The sequence below is a fragment of the Rhagoletis zephyria genome, unplaced genomic scaffold, assembly GCF_001687245.7.
Source record: "Rhagoletis zephyria isolate East Lansing unplaced genomic scaffold, Rhagoletis_zephyria_1.1 Rzeph_scaffold_00696, whole genome shotgun sequence".
In the NCBI taxonomy this organism is placed as follows: domain Eukaryota; kingdom Metazoa; phylum Arthropoda; class Insecta; order Diptera; family Tephritidae; genus Rhagoletis; species Rhagoletis zephyria.
In genome coordinates, this window is record NW_016157780.1 from 82,773 (window position 1) to 109,860 (window position 27,088).

The following is a 27,088-nucleotide window of genomic DNA, read 5'->3' on the forward strand; positions in this document are numbered from 1 at the left end:
ATAAATAAATAAATATAAGTTGCACACAATATCACTTTGAAATGGCGTGCTATAGATATGACCGATACTGTATGTATGTACATTGGCGTTCACGCATAACTTACCACTATAATTTTTTTTAATGAGATAGAATTTTGTAAATTAATAAAAAAAAATTAAATATATGTATGTAGCTCGTATTATACAAAAATCTAAGAATGAGACTTTGTACAAAACTTAAAAAATTTTATCAAATTTTTATTAAATTTTCAAGCTTTTGAAAAAAAAATTTTTGGAAAATTTTCAGTATACAGTTCTCCTAATTTAGTTTTAGCACAATGCAAGTTCGAAGTAGCTCAAAGTTCTGGGCATGAATCACGTAACTTTGAAACGATAGTCGTTCAAACGATACTGACAGAACGACGTCCTCAAAACACTGATTTATGCATTTGTGTTTGCTCATGTTGAGCATTTTCCCCTTTATAAAATGCATGCCTTATATTGAAAAAATTGCACAAGACCGTCATCCATAAAAAAATCTCAAAATCAACTGGAATTTTCGGCCACTTTGAACTTGCGCATTATTATACAAAAACTACATTAGCTGAATACTGGAAATTTTCCTAAAAAAAATTTTTTAAAAATTTAAAATTTTTATGGAAATAATTTTTTTTTTTAATTCTATAAAAAGTTTAAAAATTAAATTTACAAACATATGTATGTATGCATACAGTTTTTCTATAGTGTGAGCTATATTTAAAAACAAATTTATTTTTTTTATTCATTTACAAAATACTATCTCTATATCTACTACTATATCTACTAAAGAATTTTTTTTTTTTTGTCATTGAAAACTTTAAAGTTTTCTAAATTTTGTACAAAGTTTAAAACTTGTATTTATATAATTTTTGATATAGTGCGAAATATATTTAAAATTTTAAATACATAAACTGTTTTTAATGCACTTTCAGTGCATACATATATGTATTTGTTAGCCAGTAATTGTTTTTTAGTGCCTTAAAAATATTCGAACATAAGAGAGTAATTTTAATAGGCACAAATGTGATTTGTATGCATGTCACTTCGTTTGAACGGTCAAAACCGCAATTTGTAAATTCATGGCAGAAAATAAAAATATGTACATAATATGTAAATATTACGTAGATTTTCGAACTCAGCGACTTATTTTACATAAGAATTTCAATAAAAATTCACTTCATAATTAAAATTCATAAAAATCCCGAAATTTTTAAATAACGATGTACATATGTTTGTATTGTACATACATATTTCCAGCCTTTCTCATGAATCAGCGCTGCGATAGTAAACTGGACGGTGTTATCAATGGCTCATCGCCACCATCCGATGCCGTTGGCGAACGCAGAACACAACTAGTATCCGCATTGCATTTAAATTGGCGACGTGATATCCATGTGACAATCAGAAAGATCACAAAACAAATGAGCACATAAATAGCAACCGTGGCAAGAACCTGCAAAAAGATGATAGCACCAACCTTTTTCATAAAAAATTTCGTATTATTCTCTAGCGAAGAGAGCGTTTTACGCCAAGAGAACTTACTACCGCTAGGCCCTCCAAAATGCCTTTCAGCCAGTATGGCATGTATGTTTTCTCTGTTTTTACTATGGACTGTGTAGACTCTGCGCCGTCACCACCACCATAAGCTGTATCAAAAAATTTTGATTCCATTAAATTTTTAAATTCTTCATCAAAATCATCGACAGCGCGTTTAAAGTCAGCGTGTTGCTGTTGTTGTTGCTGATGTTGTTTTCGTTGCTGATTTTGTTTTTGTTGCTGATATTTTTTATCGCATGTTTTTTGGTTGGTGTCGTCGCATGGAATGCTTACAACAAATTTTTTTTCACCATCATTCTGGGAAAAAAAACAATAAAAAATTATAGTTTAGAAAAAAAAAACTTTGTATGCGACAACCACCGCACAGGCCCCGGCGAGATTCGAACTCACGATCTCCTGTTTACTAGACAGGCGCTTTAACCAACTAAGCCACGGCGCCCTTGAACGACGCGTGTGTTAAAGTGCTTTACATATACATGCCTTATCAGCATGTAGGAAATTCATTTATTATAGTAGCAGGGTAACCAATGCAACTATTTGGTACTATTAATAGTACTTTTTTCGCAATACATTTTATTCGCTTATATGTATGTGTTTCCATACTTGCCTGTGTCTTTGCTTGCGCTATCTCTTCTTCATGTGCATTTTCATCTACGAAATCACCACTTTGTATCTTTTTCAAATCTTCAGCAGTAAAAAAATTTTCCGGTATAAAACATTCGTTGGTATAAAAGTTATAAATCATATTTGGTTTGTCACATGCTGGCACCTCGTCGCAATGTTGCGTAGTCTCATTGTAAAAACTACGCTGTCCAAAGTAACGTTCTTCACAGTTGACAGGTGTGCAATTTTTCAAATATTCCTTGTCCCAATTTTTACAATCCTTATAGTCAGGTCCTAAAACAGTTTAGTATGAATTGTGATAAGTAAGCAATTGTGTAGTCTTTATTTTTTGTAATTACTTTTTAACTCACTTTTTCGCAGCGTATGTCCTTCGGGATCTAGCGTCGTAAAACGTGTATCGAAATGTATGGTATGCTTCTGATGCTCCTCAATGTTTCGAATATTTTTAGCGGTAACAATAATGGGACAGGATCCAACACGATTATATAGTGACTTTTGAACGTGAAAAAAGAATTGGTTAAAAAGCTAATTTTTATTTAGGGGACTCGCTTAAGCTCAAAATGGGCTGAATTTATAATCGAAATAAAGTCGACTCTAAAGTTAGTTGCTGCTCTTTTGGTAGATATTCCTAGCCTTAATGTCGACTTTATTTTGACTATAAATATACCCCATAAATTTTATAGAAAACAGTAAAAGCTTTGACGTTTTCGAGCTCTTCGAATTATTTAACAGTTTATTTGAGTACCCTATCGTAATGTTATTTATCATACCACAGTAGGCCAGATCAATGATACGACTTCTGCTGCACCTGCATCAAGTAACCCGAAGTTACCACCCACCACGCGCCCAGCCTGTTATATTTTTTATATGTACATTAGTTATATCTTGTGTTTTTTTTTTTTGTTATAATCAATTTCAGAATCAAAATTATGCCACATTCTTACATTTTTCATGGTTATGCACTCCGTTACATTTACGCTACACGTCCCATCTGAACGTATGCGAAACTCCAATGCCTCTCGCTCTTTGCACGGTGCGTTAATAACGGTTAAATCTATGCGATAAGAAAACGATTATTGAACACGGATAATAATAAAATATTAAGACTTAGTTTTTTTTTAACTGAACTTACCGAATATAAGACCGATATCATTTGGCCTTGGTATACGCACTATAACTTTATTAACGGTAATTTTCCCAAAGACAGTATTTATAGCAAAATATATTAAACTCCAAATATACAACACATTCATATTGCTGAAAAAAAATTTAAATAAAACCTAGCATAAGCTTGAAAATATTTGCATATACAATTTAATATAATAAAAACGAGAAAGCTGGTAACAAATTATTGCCCCGTTAAATATGCAACGCCAAGATTTGCTCAATTCTTCATAGCTGAATTGATAAATATTTTAACTGGATTACCAAGATACCTAAAATCGCGGTGACAAGAACTGGTAACATTGTTACAGGTCTATTCTAAACGTTAACGAAGATTTTGTAACCGGAAAAATGTATTTCCAATATTTATATTAAATTTCACGGGCAATACTTTGTTACCAGCTTATGAGATGATAACTAAATTTACCGGTTACCAAATTTTTATTACCAGCGCAGAATAGACCTGTAAAATGTAAAGCGTAAAGCTACAACCCTTTTGCAACATACTTTATTGCCACAAAGCAACCCGGGCAGCGCTCCTGCCAAATTCTTGTTGTTTTTCATTTGTTGCAACTGTTAGTTCTTTTTCTTTTGGTTTATTTCTACGAGCAATAAAATAACACAAAATTTAATAGACATGGATATGGATGCAGAACCTACTTTTCGGGATTACGCCTCACTCAAGCGTCTGAAATTCGACGATGAACGAATATCAACAATTACATCTCGCGAACAGGTGAGCTCCAATAAGTTGTCATCGCTAAAGAGCTATGCTAATACATAAACTAAATCAAATTTTTGTCGTCAAATTTTCACTTGTGCATAACATTTTGACCGCTCAACAGCAAAAGACGGAGAATTCCATCGAAAAATGTTTCAATCGCTTTCAACAAATGCAGTACCTGGATGCAAAGGTAGCGAAAATTCATCGCGAAGAACACCAACGCTACTTGGAATCAATGCTGCGCCGGTTACCTACAAATTATGAGTGCCTAGATAGTAGTCGACCGTGGAACGTATACTGGATATTACAGGCAGCGCATTTATTGAATTTCACCTTTGATGAAGAGACACTGGAGCATGTGGTACAATTCCTAACCAAGTACGTAACCTAAACGGTTCATATATTCGGAATTTGTAAATTGAGATCTGTTATATTTTATGCGAAGGTGTCGTCATCCGAACGGGGGATTCGCAGGCGGTCCCGGCCAATATCCTCATCTAGCGCCCACATATGCAGCTGTTAACAGCTTATGCATTATTGGCACGCCAAGTGCGTATCGTGCCATTGATCGAGATTCATTGATGCAATTTTTGTTTTCCGTACGTGAGCCAGATGGTTCGTTTCGTTTACATGTAGATGGCGAGACGGATGTGCGTGGCGCATATTGCGCTATCTCGTGTGCTAAACTGACAAATATGCCTGCCGAAGTTTTGGAAAAACTGTTTGACAAAACAGGTGATTGGATTGCTAGTTGTCAGACATATGAAGGTGGATTTGGAGGAGCGCCGGACTTGGAAGCGCATGGCGGTTACACATTTTGTGGTATTGCAGCTTTGGCAATGCTAGACGAAGGACACAAATGTGATACACACCAACTGCTGGTAAATATTAATATGTTGATAAGTATTTCACAACAATAATAATAATTTACCGCAGAAATGGAATTTGCAACGCCAAATGCCTTTCGAAGGGGGTTTTCAAGGACGTACTAATAAACTAGTCGATGGCTGTTATTCTTTTTGGGTTGGAGCTACAATACCCATAACACAGGCTATTATCTCGCAAGAAGGTACATATAACTCGCCAAAAATATGTATGTATATAGGAAGAAATATTGCTTATTCTATTTTTAGGAGAGCTTTTAAAGCCATCACTTTTTGATACCAGCGCTTTACAGGAATACATATTGCTGTGTTGTCAAAAGGCGAATGGTGGTTTGATCGACAAACCTGGCAAGTAAGTGGAACGATCCTTTAGTGTACTTAACTTGTAACATAATTTTATTTTTATTTATTTTTTTCAAATTAGGCCACAAGATCTCTACCATACCTGCTATACTCTAAGTGGCGTTTCGATTGCCCAGCACTCTGAATCTTCACTCAATCCTAAAGTGTTAGGCGACCCAGTAAATGAGCTCTCACCAACACATCCGCTTTTTAATGTCCCGCCACGTGCTGTTGCCTCATCACTAGCCCACTTTGAACAACTAAACCAAAAATGTAAAGATGATACAAACGCGTGTAGATCTCAACACGACTCACCGCCTAGTGGAGATGAAGATAGTAATGAACGAGAAATTGCGTCAAGCGTAAATCCCATGCAAACGGAGGAAGGTGTAAATGGCACTGAAGAAGAGGAAGAAGGGCCCGTTTCCTCATTGAGCTCATCAATATCGAACTGATAAATAAAAACTACTACATTATGTTTGAAGCTCGCAGTTCAATGAGTCATTGTAATAAAATCGTTGTTAGAACAAAGGTAACATAACATGGGGTATATTTTGCTGTTCGATAAAAATTCTCCTACATATGTATTATAAAAAAAAAAAAATTATAATAAGAGATGCCTTCCGATCGGCTAAAGGAAGCAAATCCATGATCTACTTACCCTCGCTCACAAGCCGCTCAAAAGTCGTCCTCTAAAAATTGTAGCTATGTATTGTAAATGTATTCTCTGGTGCAGTTTTTGAACGATTGATTTTTTCCTTTTTCTATTGTCATATATTTCTAAAATAAATGTCAAATGTCTTTAAAAGAAAACTTATTACTAAAGTGTTCATTCGATTTGCTATTAGAATGGATATGAGTTTTTATATATGTATGGCCAAATAGTTTTTAAACGTATTTATTTTTGATAATTGCAAGGATTCGAGACAACGAATTCTGACTTTGATTGGAAGTCCCTGTTTAGTATATATTTGTTCTTAGCAGCCCAAAAGGCCTGGTAGGTGAAAGCTCGATTGATATTAATTAATTACGTTTCACCTTTATCAGATTATCAACGGTATCAATTTACAGAAAAGCGTGTGAAAACGCTTAATTTATTACGGGCCAGGCCCGTGGGTTCCCTACGGGACGTAGACTGAAGTCCCTTTTTTATAATTTCAAAAATTAAAAGTTAAATTTTTAAATGAAATAAAATATTACAAGCGTTGTTTCAGAGGAATTTTGCATGATCAACTCTCATGTCAAGACATTTACTAATATGGCATTTGAATGCCTGTCAAAAAATACCTTGTAGAATATATTCCTATGGCATAAAAAAATAAGTTAGATTAAACAATATTTAAATTTCTTTTGCGACATATTATAAACTTTTTCTACTGAAATTCCAGTAACCAGTAACCAGTAATCGATTAATTTCAATCTTTCGTTTTCATTTTGTATACAAGCGTTTGCAACCCTGCCTATCAATTTTTAGCATTACATTTCGCGCGCCTTCGCTGAATTTTCTTCGACATTTCTTTTGCAACATCCAGTGGAATTTTTTGTTTATTGAATTAAATTTACATTTATTCATCAAAGTTAAAAGCTGGTATAATCGTTCATAATGGGCTTATTAGATTTATGTGAAAAATACTTTGGCGAACGCGATATCTACAAAATGCTCGAGTTGGAAAAGAATGCATTGCCGAAGGACATAAAAAAGGCCTATTATAAGTTGTCACTACAAGTTCATCCAGATCGCGTTAAGGATGATGACAAATCCAATGCAACGGAAAAATTCAAAGTGTTATCAAAGGTCTATCAAGTTCTATCCGACAATGACCGGCGCGGTTTGTATGATGAGCAAGGTATTATTGATGAGGAAGATGATATCACTGAGGGAAAACTCAGCTCTTGGCTGGACTTATGGAGGCAGATGTTCAAAAAACTCACTGTTGAAGATATTTCCAATTATGAAAAGTCGTATGTGGGTTCCGAATTAGAGCGTAATGACATGAAGAAGGCGTACCTCTTGGGCAAAGGCTGCATAAACCGGATTATGAATGAGGTGCCGTTTTTTAATGTGAAAGATGAACCGCGCCTGCAGAAGATCATACGGGAAATGATTGACGCTGGTGAAGTACCAGAATATAAAATCTTTACCAATGAACCAGCTCAGAAGAGACAGCGGCGCCACACCAAATATGCACGGGAATCCAAGGAGGTAGAGAAGATAAACGCCAAAAAGGAGCAGGAAAATAATTTGGAAAAGCAAATTATGGAACGGAACCAGGCCCGTGAGTCCAATTTCAATTCGCTTATGGACAAGTTGATGGAGAAATACGGGGGTGAGGATGATACGGATGTTTTCGAAATCCGTCAAAAGAAAACTACTTCGAAGAAAAAGATATCGTCAAAAAAGAAGGAAACCGGCACACCGTCGAACGTGAATGGTGTAAGAGCAGGAAAAGTACAGAAAAAGCGCAAATGAATAAAAACAGTCTAATTATTATATTATTATTATGGCGTTATTTATGTATGTATGTATATGCGATGAAAAAATTTCAGTTTGCAGTAAGCAGTAACTATTTTCCACTTGTTTTGTACTCTGAAAATTTGATATAAAATGTCTAGTTCAGCTAAGGCTTATAAATTAGATACATATACTATTGGTTTTAGTCTTGATATAATATGAATGCGTTATCTGGTTGAGTATTTCTGAGCATTTTAATAGAATGTAAAACTTCCGCTCATAGAAAGTTAACGTTTAAGGTATTAATTGTGGTGTAAACTTCATATGGGCTATAATTATTTTATTATGGGAGGAGGTGATACTCCACGTCAGCCTCAAACTGTTCTACTAACTGCCAAACATTCCATTAAAGTTTTGCTAATCTACATGACTACTGGTAGCTTCTCTCTTATTTGTCACAGTACGGGAACGATTTCCAGTAAAAAATGGTAGTTTGGACTAGTACGAAATTGCAACTATTGCGCAACTAGATGCGCCGCGTCAAAGCTTTGGGCTTGTTCCAGATGCAATCACAACCACAGTGTTGCGCGAATTATTAAAGTAGCGCGTTCTGTGTGAATTTCCAACAATGTATTATCAGTTGGGCAGTTGCAACAATGGTGCCATTTTTCAAGAGTACAGCAGTAATGCCGCTTTTATTACGTGCCTCGAACAAGCCATTTGTTTCATAGTTTTACCGTTTTAAAGAGTTTAATGAAAATTAAACTGTTTTCATCGATAAGGCGACCAATTCAATCCGCAGTGCGTACGTTATAGCCGTCCACTTATACCCTAATTTGCTCGAAATTTATTTGTTCGTGTATGCCCGGCTTTATTTTTGCCGTCATCTTTTTAATAACAGAGCGCCGCGTCTTGTTTTAAATTAATTGACGTTTTTACTTTGACAAGTTGACCAGCTGTTTTATTGTATTTTGTTAAATCCTCTTGAATTTTCTCCTCTTTATAAAACGCAAAGTATAACAAAATAATCGTTCAGCGAACCCAATTGAACAAAAACATAAAATGGAGCACAAGATAATACTGAAATGCCGCACTTGCTTGGAGGACAATGAAGAGGAGAGTATGTTTGAGTTGTTCGCAGAGAATGAACCAGACGCCACTGGGAAACTTCACAAACTAAAACTAAATAAAAAAATCGAGTATTGTTGTGGAGTACGGGTGAGTGATAACTTATGCACAAGTAAATATAATTATTTTCGATAGAAGTACCGCATTGTATATTTTCTCACATCAGATTCGCGAGTCGTCTGATATGCCCTCAAAGATATGTTGGAAATGTTTTGAAATGACAAGAATGTGGTACAATTTTCGACAAATGTGTTTAAACTCTCAGCTCTATTTGGAGAGTTTGTGTGAAGATCGTATACGTCCGGATGGCACTGAGGATGCAGAATTTTTAGGGTACCTTATGGAAGAACTACTAGTATACCGCGATAAAGTATATGAAGCTAACAACGGTCTAGAATCTGATACCGATGATGACGGCGATGATGATCTGGGTTTACTTGTAGATGAAAATGAAGTAGATAACCTCTATATAGAAACAGAAAATGATTTGGATCGAAGCATTAAAGAAGAGCCTCAGTCGAGTGAAGTTAATAGTTATGTGTCGTCAGCAATAGCCAATGATACAAGCGCAGAGGCAACAGAGAACTATGCTGGAAACACACCCTTGCAATGTGGAACGAACTTATCAAAAAGATATACTTCGGGTGTTAAACGCAAGTTTCGGCCACCGAGTCCCACATCATATATGTGCTATATTTGTGGAAACGTTTACAATAAGAAAGCTACCTTTGCGTATCATATGTCGCTGCACAACAACGTCAAACCCCACGAGTGCGAGTAAGTTCAACTAACTACTGCATAAAGCTACGTTTTTTTTTTTGTAATTAATTTATAACATTCAACAGGCTATGCGGCAAATCTTTCCGGCAAATATGCGAATTAAAGAATCACATGCGACGTCATACTGGTGAAAAACCCTACAAATGTGCACATTGTGATCGTCACTTTATAGATCGTAGTGAGAAACATCGGCATGAGCGGTGGGTATTTTTCAAATATTTTTAAATCTGCTTTTATTAGATTATATTTCTTACTTGGTTTGCTTATAGTGTACATACAAATACGCGACCATATGTTTGCAATATTTGCGGGAAAAGTTTCATGTATTCAGCCATACTAAAGAATCACTCCAAACTCCATACGGGTAAAAAAGACTTTAAGTAAGTACAAACATCTGCATATCGCTGTCATCGTTGTCAAGAATGGCTCTTTGACACTTTCCCACGATAAAGACATAATAGTTTTTCAGTTAAAATTTTTTCAAATAACATGCCTGCGAAATTAAAATTTTATTTCCTCCTCCAATAATTATATTATTTTGTGAATATCTATGTAGGTATGTTAAATTAAAATGCATCTTTAGTTTTTTTTTCTAGCACGTCATGTATATTTTAGGATTTTTAGCAATTTGCATGAAAGCAAAAAATTATTTAATTCAGAATTGAATATTTAATTAAAAACCAACCGCATTAGTTAAAAATACCCATAAATATATTAAGTAAATCAGAAAAACTTTAGTAAACTCGAACTTAACGGTAGTAATGCCCGGTAACCTAAGAAAATAACTTTTATCAATTTTCTAAGCGCTATAACTTACCGAAATTACTAAGATTTTCTGATTTACTTAGTCTGTTTATGGATATTTTTAACTAATACTGTTGTTTAGGTAAACAAAATTAATTCTAAATTAATGAATTTTTGGCTTTTCATGCAAATTGCTAAAAATCGTAAAATATGCATTTTATTTTAACATAAATAGATATTCAAAAAAATTATATAATTATTGGGGGGAAAACTTAAATTTCGCAGGCCTGTGTAATCTTCCTCTACCAAACTTGTTGTTGTGGGGTGATAGTGGGAAGATATCACTGAGAACCTTCGGTTATGATGAAAATCATAAGCATACATACATAAATATGTATGTAGGCTATTCACTAATTATAATTTGTTTATTTTGTATTTATCTTTCTAGTTGCATGGTCTGCCAAAAAGCATTCACTCTTCAACATCAGTTAAAAGCGCACTTACAAACCCTTACCCACAAACAAAAGGAAGCGCACTATATATCTGCCGGATACGAGGTCGTTTATGAATAAACTATAGTCGACTTGCCCTGCTAGTCCCCAGTTTTTCCGTAATTTTTTGTAAGTTTTACCTTTACGAAATACTTATGTATATAATCTATTTTTTTATAGATGAAACAGCACCAGCTGTAAATAAATTAAAACAAATTTAGATTAAATATAAACATGAACTAACTTTTTGTATTTGAAAATTTTAAATAGTTATCAAAGGAGCTTAAAATTATGTCCCATATGAAACGTGTCAGGATTTAGAAAATAAAATTGAACTCAAGTTTTTAATATGATCAATTAAGAAGGAATACATTGTGGCTTTTATTTAAAAAAAAAAAAAGAATATATGTACATAAGTATTGCTAAAAGACGTGAGCCCCCTTAATAGCACACTTTTATTTTTCTATAATATTCACAATGTTTTACGTGATATATTTTTCGTTCATTTTTTATAAAAATATATAGTAGATTGTGTAACATAAAATATTTGTATAAGTCAAAGTTTAAAACGTTGTGCACGATTCAGGAAAATTTAATCATTTTAAAAAAAAGTGTCATCAGATTTTTCAAAATTTTTCTATAATTTTTAGAAAATTATTTCGTATGAAGTTTTGTAGCTTATTCAATTTTAGTATACGTTTATTTAGTATAGTTCAGGTTTGAAAGTTCCGATCCCGTTGATTCTTGAGAACTTTTTTGTCGAGAGTGTTGCGTATGTTCTCCATATAAAAATAGATTTTTTGTTATATGGAAGAAAGCGCAACACCCTCGACAAAAAATTCTTAAAAACCCACGGGAGTTTACAGAATTTTCAAACCTGCACACTATTATAGTTGAATGGGCTACAAAACTGCATACCAACAACTTTCTGAAAATTCCGAAAAAAAAATCTGATAATTTTAATCATGATAAAAATATAGTAAGGTAGAACCGCTGAGACACTTTTAAAATTCTTGACGTTTCCAAACCATTTAATTTTTAAATTTACTCACAAACTCACCCACACATTTTCATTTTCAATCTCAAGCAACAACAATTTCGAACAATTTAAATTTTTTATTTTCACTTTTATATGATTTTAAAATGTTGGCAAACTTCAAAAAAAAATCATGGCCGACAAATTGAGAGAACGGTTCTACCTTGCTATGTTTTTATCATGATTTTAATGACATTTTTTTGAAATTTGTTAAATTTTCCTGAATTGTGCACAAAGTTTTAAACTTTGACTTATATAGTTTATGGTATAGCATCGACTTTATTTTTATATATTATTACCAAAAAAATATATCACGCAAAACATTGTGAATATTTAAAAAAATATATGTAAGTGTGCTATTTACGCGATCGCCACTGTGTGTGGTAATGTAATTTACTTATATTACGTTGCTTACAATTAAACCAAAGTCGGCGGAATAAGTACCTTTGAACGCGGGTACAGATTTCGAAATCTTAACGTCAGAAGAGACGTTGTGGGATACAAATACGTATGTAATTACTTTTATATTCGTGAAGCACTGCAAATTAATTTGAATATTCATATGAAAATATTTGTAATAAAACGAAGCTAAACTAAGTAATAACTAAGATTTTTATTTAAATACATTTTTCATAATCCAAGTTCCCCAACTCACTAGCCATCAGAATGTTTTTATGTTGGTTTGTAAGTAAGTGGGACTTTAGCTGGTGAGGTAGTTTGAAAGATTTGTTACAGGGCTCACACCTAGAAATGATGAAATCACGATATTAAAAATATTAACACACAATTGGTAAGATTTCTAACAAACAACTTAACATGCATACAATTCTCGAATATACATACTATATAATTTCAATTTCTAAATTTTTTGTTGTTTACATTTTACTCACTTGAAGGGTTTTTCGTTAGTGTGCACCTTTTCATGCGTACGAAGCGTTGTGGACAAGGCGAAAGATTTACCACATGTGTTGCATTGAAAAGGTTTTTCATTTGTGTGTACTCTACAACATACATACATAGGAAAGAGGCATATGTTATATATGTACGTAATAATTTATTAGATCCATCTACCACAAATAAAATAATACAAACCGTTCATGTTTCACGTGCGTGCTACGATCTGTAAACCTCCGGAAGCAGTATTGACATTCGTAGGGTTTTTCTCCTGTGTGTATGCGCATGTGCGCTGTCAAGTTACATGCCGCGGTAAAGCGCTTAAAACACAATCTGCCAGCAAATGTTCAAAAAAGTGTTAGCATTTAATATTTTTTTTTTTTATCTCATACTTACTCGCATTCGAAATTTTTTTCTTGACGGTGTATACGCATATGATAATTTCTCAAGCTACGGTTGGTGAAATGATTACCGCAAACGTCGCAGGAAAACATTAAAGAAAAATTCGCTTTTCTGCGACTATGCGGCGAGCTGCGTTGTTCTCGATCCCTAATTTTAATAGTCGTTGTACTGGGTCGGTTCGAGGCGAGCTCCTCACTTGATTCTAATTCTTGCTGAGCAACTGATCCTATATCACTTTCATCTATTAGATACTCCTCCATCTGTACCACTGATCTGTTGGTTTCAGACCTTTCATAACCAGGTTCTTCTCCTTCATCGCAACCATCGGCTTCAGTTAAATCCTCAATAAGCTGCATGGTAGACTCCGATTCTGCGTCTGCATTTTCTTCAACGTCTAAATTCGGTTCAACTTCTACATCGGCTTCAACATGTACATTTTGTTGAATTATAGAATCTTCTTCCTTAATTACGGGTTCTTCGATTATGTAAAATAGTTCATCGGTTTCTTGCTCCTGTTCGTCGTCACTGTTGGGTAATATTTTCTCGTTTTCCGCGTTTTTTTCTACACCAAGTGTATTATCTGTTTCATTAACATTGCTATCTTCTTCATTGTTTAAACTGCATTCGTTGGTATCTTCTTGTTTTTGGGCGTCGTCATTAATATAATCCATATCCATGCTACATTCTGAGTTGGATTTACTTACAAGTAAAGCCTCTTCTTTATTATTTGTTTTGCTGTCATCGAACCCATCTAATTCATTTTCTTCATGATCGTCATATGAGAATTCATGTTCGAAATTTTCCACATCTCTGTTAATTTTATTTAACTTATTATTAAATGTTGCTCCGCCTACTTTATCATTATCCTTCATCACGAAGAATTTTGTGGTCCTTTTAACATGTTGTGTTCTTTGAGATTGCTGCATATTAAAAGCTGTGGTTGTTCTCGGAATAGCTCTCATTAATTTAGTTGGACATATTTCTTTATCCTCTCCGCCATCTCCAATTTTCTCAGCAAGTACTGGTGAATTTATCAATTTATCCTTATTAATTTTTAAATCGTCGTCCATTGTTGAATCGTGTAGCGCTTCGTCTTTATTTGCAGATATCAATTCAGCATCTTCCTTAAAAATCTCTTCCAGTAATTCCACTGAATGCCCTCTCCGTTTATCCATTTTTAACATAGACGTAGCCGATTTTGTTTTTTGAATAACTGACTGCAAATATTCTTCTGAGCTGCGGCATGTTTGACTAAAGTGGCATGCATATTTTAGCAGTAGCACACATTTACGGCAAATCTTGTCAGGTAGATTGTCGCTGTTATTCATCTGAGAACAATATTCTGCGATTGGAACTTTTTAAAGGTATCAAGGAATAATTGTACAAACCTGTACGCCAGCAATATCATAAATTTGTTTGGCCATTTTGCTATCAATCAGAATATATTTTGGATGATGTTGTTGCTCCTCTGCTAAACAGACACGACAAACGTTCCACTTAATGCTAATTTCCATGGTTGGCATTCAGTTGATAATTTTCCTTTAACTGCTTATTGTCCAGGGAATCTTCCAAATATTTACTCTAAAAACACATCGGCCAAATAAAAAAATAAAATCAGTCAAAATTGTCAAATAGAGCTGTCGAACTATAGACGATACTATCGATAGTCTTGTCACTTGAAATAACTATCGATAGTTTTAGTACTATCGCCACTTTCGTTTCATTGATAACGTATTCTTGTTGTTGTAGCAGCATACAAGTTCCCTAAAGGATTTTTGGGGAGTGTTGCTGGAGTGACAGTCCTTGGCCAGATATAAATCTGGGACGTTCCGGTTACGTAGACCCGACTGCCGCTTTTGATATTTGCACATATTGGTTCAAAGAGAACAAAAATTGGCAGCATTATTTCAGGAACTAACGCAAGAATGATAGAACACACGATCCAGATTCTATCATTCTTGACCCAGGACGGTGTGCGAAAAAAAGTATTTTTTTGCAGTGACGTAATTGTTTCGCCGCCATGTGAATGAAACAACCGATTAAAAAATTACATTATCAACTATAATTTTTTTTTCAAAAGTAATTCCAAATACGTGGTTGCCGTGCTGGATGATCTATTTAGTTGGTTCATGCCATTATTTCTAAAAGCGCCATTTTTTATTTTAAGCGGGGAAATATCAGAGGTTACATCGCCGTCTTAAGAGCGTATCAGACCGGGCAATGCAGTTAATTTCAAAAGACTGTCAAACTGAGAAATTGCAGAAAGCAGTTGCATGAGCAGTGGCACCTTGCATGTAAAGTGTCATTCGAAAGAACTTTTTTTTCCGGAAGGCGAATTGCAGGGAAAATTTCTGGAATCGTTTTTAGACTGCTTACACGGCGAATGAATTTCTAGCAATATTTCTCGATACCAAAATGCAACCGTGAGCTGCAAAAATAAACAAATTTATAAAAGCAAGATAACGAAAAATAAATGGATTTAGAAAAACATTTGAAATGGGTAGATACTATTGATAGTATCGATAGCCACCCTTAAGACTATCGTAGAACATCGATGGACTTAGGAATTTTCGAAGAAAGTATCGATATCATGAATCAATTTCATTCATTGCATGTAAAATCGATATGGCGATATATCGGGCTAAACAATATCGTTATCGAAAAAGTCGATGTTGAAAATCCTACTCCCAATTGAATAGAATATTAAATTGTGTTATTTCCAATTTGTATATTTACTGAGGATTAAAACGGCATGCCGGTCGACTCAAGCGGTTTGTCAAACTTAAGAGCTAAATAAATCACACAAGCTGCTTCTTTAATATTTACCCATACACTTTTTTGTAGATGAAAAATAAATTTCAATTTTTACGGGTAAAGTATCGATGTCGATACTCCTAATTATTTTTTTTTTGGTGTTTAGCTAAAACTTTTATTTTCGCCTACTTCTGTATATTCAGCCTGTATTTTTTATTTATACTTATTTGCAAATTGAAATAATTATAATTTTTCTTTTGAGACGCCCGGTGTTGATTTTGACAGTTTGTATTGTCAAACAATTCGCGACAAATAACAAATACATATTTGTATCAGGGATGGAATTTCAAAATTTAAAAATGTGCTTAATGGACTTCAAAAGTAGTGCCGTAAAGATGAAAGTGCTCTAAAATTAAAATTTCGTTCTTTCTGACGTGTTTACACATTCATACAGTGAGACATTTTGGACAATTTTAGTTTTTATTGATTTTATACAAAAGTCTAACTCATAAGTAATTTACCATACACCATATATGTACAACATTTCGACATTTCAAACTTTGTACAAAAACTATAAAAATTCAGGAGCTTTTCGCACAGCAAACCTTTAATTCAGAATGTTTAGAGAGATTCCAAGTTTGCAATTTTAGGTTTTTTTCTTATAAAAGGTGCTTGAAAGTTTTTTAAATGATTGAAAACATATCAAAATATAAAAACCATCAAGAATCAAGGAGATTTTGCAGATACTTGCAATTTTGTTAAATGGACTATAAAACCACAAACTTAGAATCTTGGAGAGGAGGAGAATTGTGCAAGAAGTGCCTCTGATAATAAAAGTGCAGAAATGGCATATTGTGCCTTATTTTCCATCACTGATTTGTATGCTTTGCGACACTCGTTCTTATATCGATCAACTGGAAATATTTACAGAACCTTTATTTTTAATTATAATTTTCAAGAAAAACATATTGTGTTGGAAACATCCCAGTAATGCATGTGTACGATTCGTGTCGTATTTGCCTCACTGAGGACATTAATACAAGTACAATGCAGCCATTGTTTGATGATGAAGACACTTGTGCGGAGATTGTGCATCGAATCGAACTTTGCGGGGGCATAGCGGTAAGCGCTGTTGTCCAATTACACATCATTTGGTTACTATAAATGCGTATATTTTTAATTGATCTGATAATATTGCTACAGTTAAAACCACATGAGGAGTTTCCTAAGATGATTTGTTCCCAGTGCCTGGATAAGCTAAATGTTTCTTTCAAATTTCGATCGATGTGCCAAGCGAGCGAGCACGCTCTTCTAGATGCGATCGTAAAGGTATCGTCTATATTTTATTAATTTTTTTTTTTAATTTTTTTTAAATATAATTTTTCTATAGTCGGAAATGAAATCGGAACCCCAAGAGTATGACAACGCCCAGATTATGTCAAATGATGATGATAACGGGGAAAGTGAAATGTTCTTTGACATGCCTACTGAATTTATAGACGCTGAAGAGGTTGGCCTGGAAGATATTACCGAAAAAGTAGAAGAAGAAGAAGAAGTCATTGTGGAGTCCGATATGGAACTTAATACAGAGAGTGCTGAGGAGTTCATTGAATGTACCGACAGTGAATATTTTGAAGAAGAAGTGGAGGAACCCAAGGTTAAAGTTAATACAAAACAAACGCATATAAAAAAGGAACCGTTATTGGGTGAGGAAAGTGTTCGCAAACGACCACGGCCAAAAGCGAAAACGGGTATCACCATAAAATCAGAATTACACAGAGGAAAGAAGTCGAATCGAGGAAGAAAGAAGAAGGAGGAACCAGAGATGGCGAGCATAATGTGTGAAATTTGTGGTAACATATATACAAAGCGTAACTTATTAAAAATGCATATGCGCCGACATATGGCAGAAAAACCATTCGCATGCGAGTAAGTAAAAGTTTAAATTTGTAAAATAAGTAGTTAATACATTTTTCTTTTAGAATTTGTGGCAAGACTTTTGCGTGTCCCTCGGAAATCGGCCGTCATATGCGTGTACATACTGGCGAGAAGCCATACGTTTGCAAATACTGTGGTCGAACGTTTGCTGATCGAAGCACGAATATTAAACACGAAAGGTTCTTTGCGATAATATTAACTATAATTACTTTTATAACGATTCTTCTTTTCATAAAGAATTCATACAAACGAACGACCGTTTACTTGTCAGACATGTGGTAAATCTTTTACTTACTCTAATGTTTTAAAAAATCACATGTTAACACACACAGGCGAAAAACCTTTCCCGTAAGTACGGTTTTGTCTTTTTAATTTTCAATATTTTATTGTAGAATTCTTATTAATCAAAGTGAACTATATCATTAATTACCAGTTGTATACCATGTAATAAGACATTTTCACGCAAGCATCAATTAGATCAACACATTGCAACTATAACTCATCAACAAACAGTTAGAAACCAGGTTGTAGCGGACGTTAAAATGCAGGAATTATTACACCACGTGCAGCCAAATCAGCACATTACCACTATAATGCACCACCAGCAGGCAATGAGACATCCCAAACTGGCAAATGTCAAAGTGGAGCATGTGATACGTCAAATAAACCCAAATCAGCATATTGACTCGATGGCTATCCAAAATACAATTACAAATGTTGAAGAAGTGGGTGAGGAGTATCAACGCCACAACGAAGATGTTTATATTAATGCTGAATAAGTTGGTTTGGATACGTAATGAAATGATTTTTTTCTTTGATGACCACATGTATGTACATTCCGTCGTTTAAAGTGCAAAACCGCGTATCAACAAAATGCAAAACCGCGTATCAGCAAAATACAAAACCGCGTATGTGAAGTTGTAGAAATTATTTTCTAGAGCGTAAAAACACTCATATTTCAAAATGGTTCTCTTTTTTATAAAGCAATCGCATCTCTGCCTAGTATATTTCAGGACGAATGGATAAGGATTGAGACAATAGCTTGTGTGAGCAAATCCAATTTTTGGCAGCCAATGTCAGTTACGCGGTTTTGCACTTTAAACGACGATATGCATACTATGTGTTTAGAATATGAACTATTGAGCCACATTGCAGTATGTATTTTATTAGGTAACGACAATGAGTGAAAACTATTCATCACAGAAATGATTTTATAATTTTTGGATGAATTGCTTTTAATAAATACAAATACCTTTAAAAATAGTTTTTTTTTAGCCTTTATTTCAACTACTTTGTACGCCAGAAGGGTCGCAGTTTAAATCCCACTGAGGCCAAACAGAGTCTGATGAGGTGATTTCTTTTTATTATTAAAAAAGTTAACGTTATCAAGAACTCATTGTAAAGATATTTGAAGCAAAGCATTTTTTTAATGTTTTAAAGTATTCATATATTGATGAAAGTTACTCCAATTCCTCGTTCTTTTGCTGAAGGAGTTTTCTTTGTTGCTCGCGCTCAACATTTTGTTTGTGTGACAAAGTACGATTATGTGTACTGATATGGGTTGGAAGTTGAAAAAACTTATCACACGGCACACATCTGTGAAAAATTTCTTTCACTAAAGTAACATTTTAATTTGAAAATTTTGTAAATCTACTTACTTCAAGGGGCGTTCACCAGTATGCACCAGCATGTGATTTTTCAACACATAGGATGCTGTGAAAGCTTTATCGCATTGTGGGCACTTAAAGGGACGCTCGTTTGTATGAGTACTGAAATAGACGCAGATAAAATTAAATTTGCAGTATTTCAAAAGAGATAGTTACCGTTCGTGTTTAATTCGTGAGCTATAGTCGCTGAAATGGCGTGGGCAATATTGGCAAGGGAATGGACGCTCTCCTGTATGACGCCGCATATGGCGCTTAAGTTCGCCTTCGGTGAAAAACTTACTTGGACAAATGCTGAAGTAAATAATTATATTATGTTTATATGCACTGAGCTACTTATTTATGGGTAGATTACGGATTGCAACCGAACCTCAGTTGGTATTACAGATGGATTTTATTGCCTTCAACTGCGGTTGCGTTGTCATCCATAATCGACACATTAAATTTTAAAAACTTACTCGCATTGCACGGGTTTTACCCCAGTATGTCGTCTAAGATGTGAACGGAAATGAGTAGGGCACTTAAAATGATTGCCACATTGATCGCAAATATATGTTTTTGCTTTATTTTTCCGTTCTCCTTTGGGTTTATTTTTTTCTTCTCCTTTGGGTTTATTTTTTCCTTCTCCTTTGGGTTTATTTTTTCCTTCTCCTTTGGCTTTATTTTTTCCTTCTCCTTTTGATTTCTTTTTCGGTAGATCTTTTTTTGAATCCTTTACCCCGATCTCAGATTTCACGACCTTTTCCAATAGAATTGGTTTCGTGTCCTCGACGGTTTCGTTGTCGTTTATAAGATGTTCCAATTCTGCTCCAATATTTTCTAAGTATTTATTCTTTTGGGTAGTGTTGTCTATTGATTGGTCCAGGAGTTCAATCGGCTCATCGTCATAGCTCAAGTGATCAATTTCATCTTCATCAAGGGCCAGATATTCCGTATATGCTTCAGGTTTAAAAACTCCTTCGAAATTACTGCTTTTTCCTATTTTCACTTCGTTCTCATCTTCAGTCACAGATGGCAACAGCTCCACTTTTACTAAAGTAGACTCTAAATCGGTTTTACTTTTACTAAATTTAGTCTTTTTTCGAGCTTGCCCAACGTGATTTTTATACTCGGCGCTGGAGAAGTATGTCTGAGCACTAATGCAACGCTCTCGAAAATCATAGGCACGACTCAGTTCAGTCTCGCAATCAGAACACATGGCTGTTGGAATATTGGTGGCATTTTTTAACTACAATTAAAAGGAAGTTTATTATGAGTTCACTCAGTTCACTGTTAGTACATACCATGACACCAGTAATTTGGAAAATCCTTCGTAGTACAGATTTTCGACTTCTATCAAAAAGCGCTATTGTTGAAATACTTTCGCTGGGCATCGCACAAAGTCTGCAAAGCTTTAATTCCTGCCGCATTTTAACCTACTTTTTAATGGAGTATTGCTGTTGAAGAAATTACACCCATGTGACGCTACCGAGAATTTATTAATTTGTAAACAAGTAGGGATGAAATGATAATAGTACATACTCGATACTTTTTTCCTATGCCCAGTATTTTTGTTATCGAGATTTTACAACCGAAAAAGTTTCATAAGTCGGGGTTCAGACGGAGAAACTTTTGTCGCGGCAACTCGTTACTTGTGTGAGAGAGGGGGACGAGGAAGGTGGAAGGGCACCGGGGCTCGTGCTCGGGCAACACTTTTTGTGCTCTCGTTCGTCTGAGTAATTCTAGTTGGCCGTTCACAGATGAAAACAACAATTTTGTACAAAAGAATTTCTCTGTGTGAACGCGAAGGGCAACACCAAAATAGAAATTGCCGAAAATGAGCAACCAAAGTTTCTTTGTGCGAACCTAGTCTAAGCAGCCGTCTTCACGTGCCGTCCGCGCCGTGCGATTTTGCGTTCAACTCTCGCAGGGTTGCACGAAAAATAAATCGAATGCCTAAAAACATTAAAATATAAAAAAAACATCAAAATATTCGCCATAAAAAGGCATTTTCATTGTCAAACTTTGCATTCTACGGCAGTTAAATCAAAATTTTATATCAAACAATGCATTATAAACTATATTTCTTGCCTGGATTTGATTAAAAAGGACAATTATTTTGATTATTTGGAACAGCTGACGAACGACGCGCGATTAAGGTGGCCGTACATTATCCATAAGCCAATGGGAAAGTGGATGCTCGCCAAATTAAGTGATCCAATCTTACACCAGGATTGGGAGAGAAGTACAATCGTTCCAGCAGGGGGACTTTGTAGTAATTAAAAATATAGATACAACGGTAGGAACGAATAAGAAATTGATTCCAAAATACAAGGGTCCTTACGAGATTAACAAAATGTGTTACCAAAAGACTGCTACGTAGTTAGAGCCTTAGAAAATTGCCAGATTACGCAAATTCCGTATGATGGGATAATCGAAGTAGGAACATTAAATTGTGGAAAAGGGAGGATCAAAGCCACACCTTAGACTAAGATCAGTGTAATCGAAAAAATATAAGCTATAGCATAAGCATTTGTAAATAATGTACATTTTATTTTAAGGTTTTGTAACTAGCGGCATAGTATACATAGGTAGGTTTTGCAGGATACCAACTATTAATTTAGGGACCAGATGGCAACACTGGTCGGGGGCATGGAAATAAATCCATTGATGATTGAAATTTATAACAAGCGGACGTTTATTTGCTTGAGTCTCATATTTTTTATTTTTTAGTTCAAATAGCTCGCGCGAATTGCGTATTTCAGGAACTTATAATTCAACGTTCACGTTCAGCATTTTGCTTAAAATGAATTGTCTTTACTATTGTCAGGACGCCTACGCCACGGAGACAATTATCAGAGTTTTTGACAACTAATACGTATTTCTTTATTGTCTTGACAGCATTGTCCAATGTAAACGTGCCGTAAGTTACGCTATCACGACAAAATCACATATGAGTAGGAATGTCGGAAAAACATCGATGCATCGAAAATATCGATGTTTTGCTTCAATGCATCGAAAATTACACTCGATGTATAAATAGTCGATGCATAGATGTTTTTTGAAAACTGGCTTCTCTAGTACATTGAACCGTCATTCCACTTTTTAAATTGTTCAAAAAGCGGAAGTGACTTTGACCAAAAAATTTAAATGGCTCCAAAAAGTTCCGTTAGGAACATATTCCCCTCAGTTGCAGTAATTTATTTAAAATTTCGTAAAATTTAGCTAATAACATATTAGTTGCGTTCCAGATGCTCACGATATTCACGAATTACAGTTTTTTTTTTCAGGAAAGCGTTCCAGGTGCCAAAAAACATGCAAGTCAAACCACTTTTGTGGGAGTAACTTGCAGGTTTTAGTCCGAAGTTTTTCTTCCTGCAAGTTCATGAAGTGTCAAACGATCGTCAGGGTTGCATTTGTAAACAAAAACAGATAGCAAAGAACATTAAGCGCCACGAAGACAATCAAATAAATACGTCAAGTATTGCATATGTGTGAGATTGGCTCGTGTCTTGCCGCAAACGTTCAAATAAACGCGTTAATTCAACAAGCAATTTCTTTTTCTTGTCCGCGCACTTACCACGACTATCAGAAGGCAAGTACGCTTGTTTTTTGTCAAGCAAAACGCGAGACGGTTGATAAAGATATTTGATCGTCTCCATGGCGCTTAGCATTAAAAAAAATGGAAGTAGTTACAGGAAAAGTGGTTTTTCGCGTTCCAAGTGACTTTTATTTTTTCTCTCTTGCTTCTAAATTGTACGGGCCGACAACATTTACTACCTTTATACGCCCGTATTATTTGCAAAGAACAATTTGGAAAATGGTAAACTTTGCCGCATAAACGCTGAGCTAATTTCTTATTTGCAAATAACTAAATCACGCAAACTGGTTAGTGGTACTATTTGCAAATAAGCGCAAGACGCCCCCATTCTTAGGTTTATTTTCTTTTTCGATTGTCATATTATTGCCTTTTTATAATCAGGCAACATTAAAAATGAATTTTTCACTATCGGATAAAGAGTGAGTTAGGTATTTGCAAATTATTTTCTATATCTAGAAAAACGACATGCATTCAACTGACATCCCTGCATATGAGCCGCTCACCGTCTGTGGCAAACGACAGCGAGCATGTTGGCGAGCATGGGGGTTGGAGGTGCCCACCCCACCTTCGCACATCGCCGCTTCAACGCTTATAGGAAAGTTTCCCCCGAATTCTCGATTTATAAAGCAGCTTCTTTATTTGATTGTAAGTTTATTTCTAAGAAAAAAATTTTTAAGTGAGTGAAAAATTAGATATGAGAAATTTTCGACTCTGAAGACTGAAAATATCAGATAGTTGAAAAAAATACATTGTGAAGAAATTTGGGGCAAACCATTTTAGTATGTAGTTTTGATGAAAGTTATCTTATTTCTCCACTATTCTGCTGAATGAGCTTTTGTTGCTCACGCTCAACAAGTTGTTTGTGTGACAAAGAACGTGTATGTACAATGAGGTTGGTTTGACGCGGGAACGATTTATCGCATAGCGTACATCTGCAAAGAACGGGTTTCATTAAAATATTTCTATCTAAATATTCTCTAAATCACATTACTTAAAGGAACGTTCGCCAGTGTGCACAAGCATGTGATTTTTTAACACATATGATGTTGTAAAAGCTTTACCACACTGCGGGCACCCGAATGGACGTTCGTTGGTGTGAGTTCTGAAATAAAAGTATTAAAAAATAAAGTTTTAGTCATAAGGCCAATAAATAACAAAAAAAAAACAAATACTTATTGACGATTTCCACTAGGCATTAAATGGTAAAAATTGTAATGACGAAGTTGGGCATTAAAATAGTATTAATGTCATCATTGAAAAATAGTCGTTAAATTCATTTCCACATGACATTTTTTAAATGCTTTCAATTTTTGTCATTTCAATACCTAGTGGTAAGTCGGCATTAAAGTTAGAATTCTAAAAAAAAATTATTATCTATAAAAAGAAAACAAGAACCACAACAACCACATGATCAAGTCCAAATAGCAGCAGAATTTTTGCCATTGAAGTAGCGGAAGTCGCTAGTTCATATCCCAGTGACCGCAGTGAGGAAGTCTCTTGAGGTATGTGGTTATCCGAAATAGCAGCTATAACTTCTACCATTTGTAAACTATTGGTGTTTTTCCACCATAATTGCTCAATAAAAATAGCCTCAAGCTCAATAAAATTCTTTAATCTTTTCCTTGAAAAAAAAACGGTGTTTTGGACTAGAAATTTGAAATTACCGTTCATGTTTAACTCGTGTGCTGTAGTCGGTGAAACGGCGTTGGCAGTGTTGGCAAGCGAACGGGCGTTCGCCGGTATGTCGACGCATATGACGTTTTAGTTCGCCGTCAGTGAAAAACTTGTCTGGACATACTCTGAAATAAAAGATATAATTTAATACATAATTGGTCTAAGCTATTTAATCAGTAAACTTACTCGCATTGCACCGATTTTACGCCGGTATGCCTTTTAATGTGTGAATAGAAATGACTGCGATACTTAAATTGATTACCGCATTGATCACAAACATATATTCTTTCTTTACTTTTCCCTTTTCCTTTGGGTTTCTTTTCTGGAAGATAAGCTTTCTTTTTATCATTTTTGTCGGATTCACACTTCCTCACTTTTCTCAATCGAGTTGACGTAGATTTAACCGGCTTCTCACTGTCGCCTATAGTTGTTTCCAATTCTTCTTCAATACTTTCTACTGTTGTATGCCTTTGCGCTGGTTTGTACGTTGTGTCCTCTATTTTCTGATCCAAAGGTTCCAACTCTTGTTCGTCATAGCTGGCATGAGCAATTTCATCTTCGTTAAGTGCCAGAAATTCACAATCGGCATGCGCCACTGTATTAGGAATATCTTCGAGACTTTTTTCTAGTTCGGTTTTCACATCTTCTGGCGCGCATAACATCACCTCTTCTTTAACTAAAGCAGATTCGAAATCTATTTTACTATTACATTTACTTTCTTTCTTAGACTGACCAACGTGAGTCTTATATTTCGCGCTAGAGAAGTACTTCTGTGCACTAATGCAATGCTCTCGAAATTCATAAGCACGACTCAATTCCGTTTCACAATCAGAACACATTGCTGTTGGAATATTGCTGATATTTTTCAACTGAAAGTAGACCACACAATAATAGTGATTTCTATTTGGCCCATAAGTACCTTGACACCAGTTAGTTGGAAGATCCTCCGAATTAGAGATTTTCGACTTCTCTCAAAAAGTGACACTGCGCTTAGATTGTTGATCGACTTCGCGCAAAGCCTGCATATCTTTGAATCCTCCCTCATTTTTAAACAATTATGTGTGTTAATATGACTGCAAATCCTTAAACAATTAAACTGCTAAAACAGGGACGCAGCGCTGGTAAATTGCCAAATTGTAAATAAAACAAAATTGTTAGAGGAATAGTGTTGCCAGGTGCCTTCGATTTGAGAAATTAGGTTTGTTCGTCGAAAATCCAGCAAGAATTATCCAACACTCAAAATATCAGAGAGTAAGAAAAAATTCTCTCAAATTCTCTCTCATGTTGAGAAACTTGCAAATTTCTGCACGAACGCAAATTTACAGGAATTTGCAAGTTTCGCTGCCAGCTGGCGTCCACGGTTGCATTTCAAACATAAAAAATTTTTATAGAATTTTTAAAATTCTTTCGGATGGCCAAAAACAGGATATACATTTATATTTCTTGTTGTTCTGACTTTCTTTAACATACATTTCAATTTCTTCATCGTACTAGCTGTCGGGTTTCTTAAATCGACTCTGGTTGCAATTGCATTCCGATTGCGAATACCATTTTTTTCAGCCGAATTAAGTTCAAATCATTGGAATTAACTAAATTAATTATATCAACAATTATTTACTTCCTTTTTTCATAAAAAAATCGCTCGTGTTTATAAATTTTTAAATTTAACGAACTAATTTATTCAAATTATTGTAGACAAAAATGCAACCATGCGCCACAACCACATGTTTTTCGTGTTTGCAAATTCTTGCTGGCAAAATTTTTTCCAGCAAGAATTTGCAACTTCTCTCCAAGAGAACTGTCACTTTGCTCTCACAATTTTTGAGTGTTGGATAATTTTTTGGTCTGCACGAACGCGATTTGGGCAAAAATCGTGATAATTCGTACAAATTCGTACAAATTTTTTGCTCGACGAACAAACCTATTATAATACTGGGAATGGCAATACAACAATTTCAAGTCCAAAGAAATATCCATTTTAATAATAAATGCATGTACTTGTATGTAGTATATACGGAATTAGTTAAACCGTTTATAAATTTAAAACTTTAAGTTCGTATTCTTTAAATTAACTTTATAGTTTAGAAGGATACCATGAACCAAAAATACAAGATCACTTAAGAACGCGACGTTGTATTTGTAACTGGTTTTGAGAAAAAAGTTTGCGAAACATGATTCAATAATACAAGGTTCGATAAACTGACAGTTGTCTCTCTCGCACCGCTCCCTTAGCAGTGG

At 34.8% G+C, this 27,088-nt stretch overlaps 8 protein-coding genes and 1 non-coding gene across 9 annotated transcripts; 4 read left to right on the forward strand and 5 right to left on the reverse strand.

Annotated features, from left to right (window-relative positions):
* Positions 1-978: 978 nt before the first annotated feature.
* LOC108361093 (uncharacterized) lies at positions 979-3,452 on the reverse strand. The gene is made up of 7 exons (XM_017613628.1): positions 3,332-3,452; positions 3,144-3,253; positions 2,970-3,050; positions 2,550-2,691; positions 2,163-2,472; positions 1,561-1,813; positions 979-1,495 (listed from the first exon to the last, which is right to left on the reverse strand). The coding sequence occupies exons 1-7, from the start codon at positions 3,450-3,452 to the stop codon at positions 1,289-1,291; spliced, it is 1,224 nt and encodes a 407-aa protein (XP_017469117.1). The 3' UTR covers positions 979-1,288.
* On the reverse strand, positions 1,941-2,014 carry TRNAT-AGU (transfer RNA threonine (anticodon AGU)). The gene has a single exon. It is a non-coding gene; the product is annotated as a tRNA-Thr (tRNA).
* Positions 3,453-3,875: 423 nt separating the features above from the next.
* On the forward strand, positions 3,876-6,130 carry Fntb (Farnesyl transferase beta subunit). Its single transcript, XM_017613629.1, has 6 exons — positions 3,876-4,099; positions 4,209-4,465; positions 4,533-4,968; positions 5,024-5,156; positions 5,221-5,323; positions 5,396-6,130. The coding sequence occupies exons 1-6, from the start codon at positions 4,001-4,003 to the stop codon at positions 5,766-5,768; spliced, it is 1,401 nt and encodes a 466-aa protein (XP_017469118.1). The 5' UTR covers positions 3,876-4,000; the 3' UTR covers positions 5,769-6,130.
* A 628-nt stretch (positions 6,131-6,758) lies between these two features.
* LOC108361095 (J domain-containing protein CG6693) lies at positions 6,759-8,047 on the forward strand. The gene has a single exon (XM_017613630.1). The coding sequence runs from the start codon at positions 6,917-6,919 to the stop codon at positions 7,781-7,783; it is 867 nt and encodes a 288-aa protein (XP_017469119.1). The 5' UTR covers positions 6,759-6,916; the 3' UTR covers positions 7,784-8,047.
* Positions 8,048-8,685: 638 nt separating this feature from the next.
* Positions 8,686-11,316, forward strand: LOC108361096 (transcription factor Ouib). The gene is made up of 5 exons (XM_017613631.1): positions 8,686-8,983; positions 9,060-9,670; positions 9,739-9,873; positions 9,943-10,053; positions 10,866-11,316. Exons 1-5 carry the CDS (start codon positions 8,828-8,830, stop codon positions 10,987-10,989), a joined length of 1,137 nt encoding a protein of 378 aa, XP_017469120.1. The 5' UTR covers positions 8,686-8,827; the 3' UTR covers positions 10,990-11,316.
* An 814-nt stretch (positions 11,317-12,130) lies between these two features.
* On the reverse strand, positions 12,131-14,920 carry LOC108361097 (zinc finger protein 3-like). The gene is made up of 5 exons (XM_017613632.1): positions 14,629-14,920; positions 13,235-14,568; positions 13,037-13,171; positions 12,835-12,945; positions 12,131-12,688 (listed from the first exon to the last, which is right to left on the reverse strand). The coding sequence occupies exons 1-5, from the start codon at positions 14,761-14,763 to the stop codon at positions 12,562-12,564; spliced, it is 1,842 nt and encodes a 613-aa protein (XP_017469121.1). The 5' UTR covers positions 14,764-14,920; the 3' UTR covers positions 12,131-12,561.
* Positions 14,921-16,859: 1,939 nt separating this feature from the next.
* LOC108361080 (transcription factor Ouib-like) lies at positions 16,860-18,791 on the forward strand. Its single transcript, XM_017613607.1, has 6 exons — positions 16,860-17,116; positions 17,198-17,323; positions 17,385-17,923; positions 17,977-18,111; positions 18,170-18,280; positions 18,366-18,791. Exons 1-6 carry the CDS (start codon positions 16,985-16,987, stop codon positions 18,709-18,711), a joined length of 1,389 nt encoding a protein of 462 aa, XP_017469096.1. The 5' UTR covers positions 16,860-16,984; the 3' UTR covers positions 18,712-18,791.
* Positions 18,792-19,337: 546 nt separating this feature from the next.
* Positions 19,338-21,087, reverse strand: LOC108361082 (transcription factor Ouib-like). The gene is made up of 5 exons (XM_017613608.1): positions 20,880-21,087; positions 20,055-20,824; positions 19,756-19,890; positions 19,591-19,701; positions 19,338-19,528 (listed from the first exon to the last, which is right to left on the reverse strand). Exons 1-5 carry the CDS (start codon positions 21,003-21,005, stop codon positions 19,393-19,395), a joined length of 1,278 nt encoding a protein of 425 aa, XP_017469097.1. The 5' UTR covers positions 21,006-21,087; the 3' UTR covers positions 19,338-19,392.
* Positions 21,088-23,807: 2,720 nt separating this feature from the next.
* LOC108361099 (transcription factor Ouib-like) lies at positions 23,808-25,991 on the reverse strand. The gene is made up of 5 exons (XM_017613633.1): positions 25,770-25,991; positions 25,037-25,719; positions 24,841-24,975; positions 24,168-24,278; positions 23,808-24,108 (listed from the first exon to the last, which is right to left on the reverse strand). The coding sequence occupies exons 1-5, from the start codon at positions 25,893-25,895 to the stop codon at positions 23,976-23,978; spliced, it is 1,188 nt and encodes a 395-aa protein (XP_017469122.1). The 5' UTR covers positions 25,896-25,991; the 3' UTR covers positions 23,808-23,975.
* Positions 25,992-27,088: the final 1,097 nt, after the last annotated feature.

Bases quoted from the DNA above. Each gene is read 5' to 3' on its own strand.
- LOC108361093 (XM_017613628.1), bottom strand. From the start codon at position 3,452: ATGAATGTGTTGTATATTTGGAGTTTAATATATTTTGCTATAAATACT. The intron at 2,473-2,549 runs GTGAGTTAAAAA...AAACTGTTTTAG, and splicing joins AGGACATACGCTGCGAAAAA to GACCTGACTATAAGGATTGT. The intron at 1,814-2,162 runs ATATAAGCGAAT...CAACCAAAAAAC, and splicing joins GCAAGTATGGAAACACATAC to ATGCGATAAAAAATATCAGC.
- Fntb (XM_017613629.1), top strand. From the start codon at position 4,001: ATGGATATGGATGCAGAACCTACTTTTCGGGATTACGCCTCACTCAAG. The intron at 4,100-4,208 runs GTGAGCTCCAAT...ACCGCTCAACAG, and splicing joins CAATTACATCTCGCGAACAG to CAAAAGACGGAGAATTCCAT. The intron at 4,969-5,023 runs GTAAATATTAAT...AATTTACCGCAG, and splicing joins GTGATACACACCAACTGCTG to AAATGGAATTTGCAACGCCA.
- LOC108361095 (XM_017613630.1), top strand. From the start codon at position 6,917: ATGGGCTTATTAGATTTATGTGAAAAATACTTTGGCGAACGCGATATC.
- LOC108361096 (XM_017613631.1), top strand. From the start codon at position 8,828: ATGGAGCACAAGATAATACTGAAATGCCGCACTTGCTTGGAGGACAAT. The intron at 8,984-9,059 runs GTGAGTGATAAC...TTCTCACATCAG, and splicing joins AGTATTGTTGTGGAGTACGG to ATTCGCGAGTCGTCTGATAT. The intron at 10,054-10,865 runs GTAAGTACAAAC...TTATCTTTCTAG, and splicing joins ACGGGTAAAAAAGACTTTAA to TTGCATGGTCTGCCAAAAAG.
- LOC108361097 (XM_017613632.1), bottom strand. From the start codon at position 14,763: ATGCCAACCATGGAAATTAGCATTAAGTGGAACGTTTGTCGTGTCTGT. The intron at 13,172-13,234 runs GTAAGTATGAGA...ATTTGCTGGCAG, and splicing joins GAAAAAAATTTCGAATGCGA to ATTGTGTTTTAAGCGCTTTA. The intron at 12,946-13,036 runs GTTTGTATTATT...TGTATGTTGTAG, and splicing joins ACGCACGTGAAACATGAACG to AGTACACACAAATGAAAAAC.
- LOC108361080 (XM_017613607.1), top strand. From the start codon at position 16,985: ATGCATGTGTACGATTCGTGTCGTATTTGCCTCACTGAGGACATTAAT. The intron at 17,324-17,384 runs GTATCGTCTATA...ATTTTTCTATAG, and splicing joins TTCTAGATGCGATCGTAAAG to TCGGAAATGAAATCGGAACC. The intron at 18,281-18,365 runs GTAAGTACGGTT...ATTAATTACCAG, and splicing joins ACAGGCGAAAAACCTTTCCC to TTGTATACCATGTAATAAGA.
- LOC108361082 (XM_017613608.1), bottom strand. From the start codon at position 21,005: ATGCGGCAGGAATTAAAGCTTTGCAGACTTTGTGCGATGCCCAGCGAA. The intron at 19,891-20,054 runs GTAAGTTTTTAA...TATTTACTTCAG, and splicing joins GTAAAACCCGTGCAATGCGA to CATTTGTCCAAGTAAGTTTT. The intron at 19,529-19,590 runs GTAAGTAGATTT...AATTTTTCACAG, and splicing joins ACTGGTGAACGCCCCTTGAA to ATGTGTGCCGTGTGATAAGT.
- LOC108361099 (XM_017613633.1), bottom strand. From the start codon at position 25,895: ATGAGGGAGGATTCAAAGATATGCAGGCTTTGCGCGAAGTCGATCAAC. The intron at 24,976-25,036 runs GTAAGTTTACTG...CTTTTATTTCAG, and splicing joins GTAAAATCGGTGCAATGCGA to AGTATGTCCAGACAAGTTTT. The intron at 24,279-24,840 runs GTAATTTCAAAT...CTTTTATTTCAG, and splicing joins ACACGAGTTAAACATGAACG to AACTCACACCAACGAACGTC.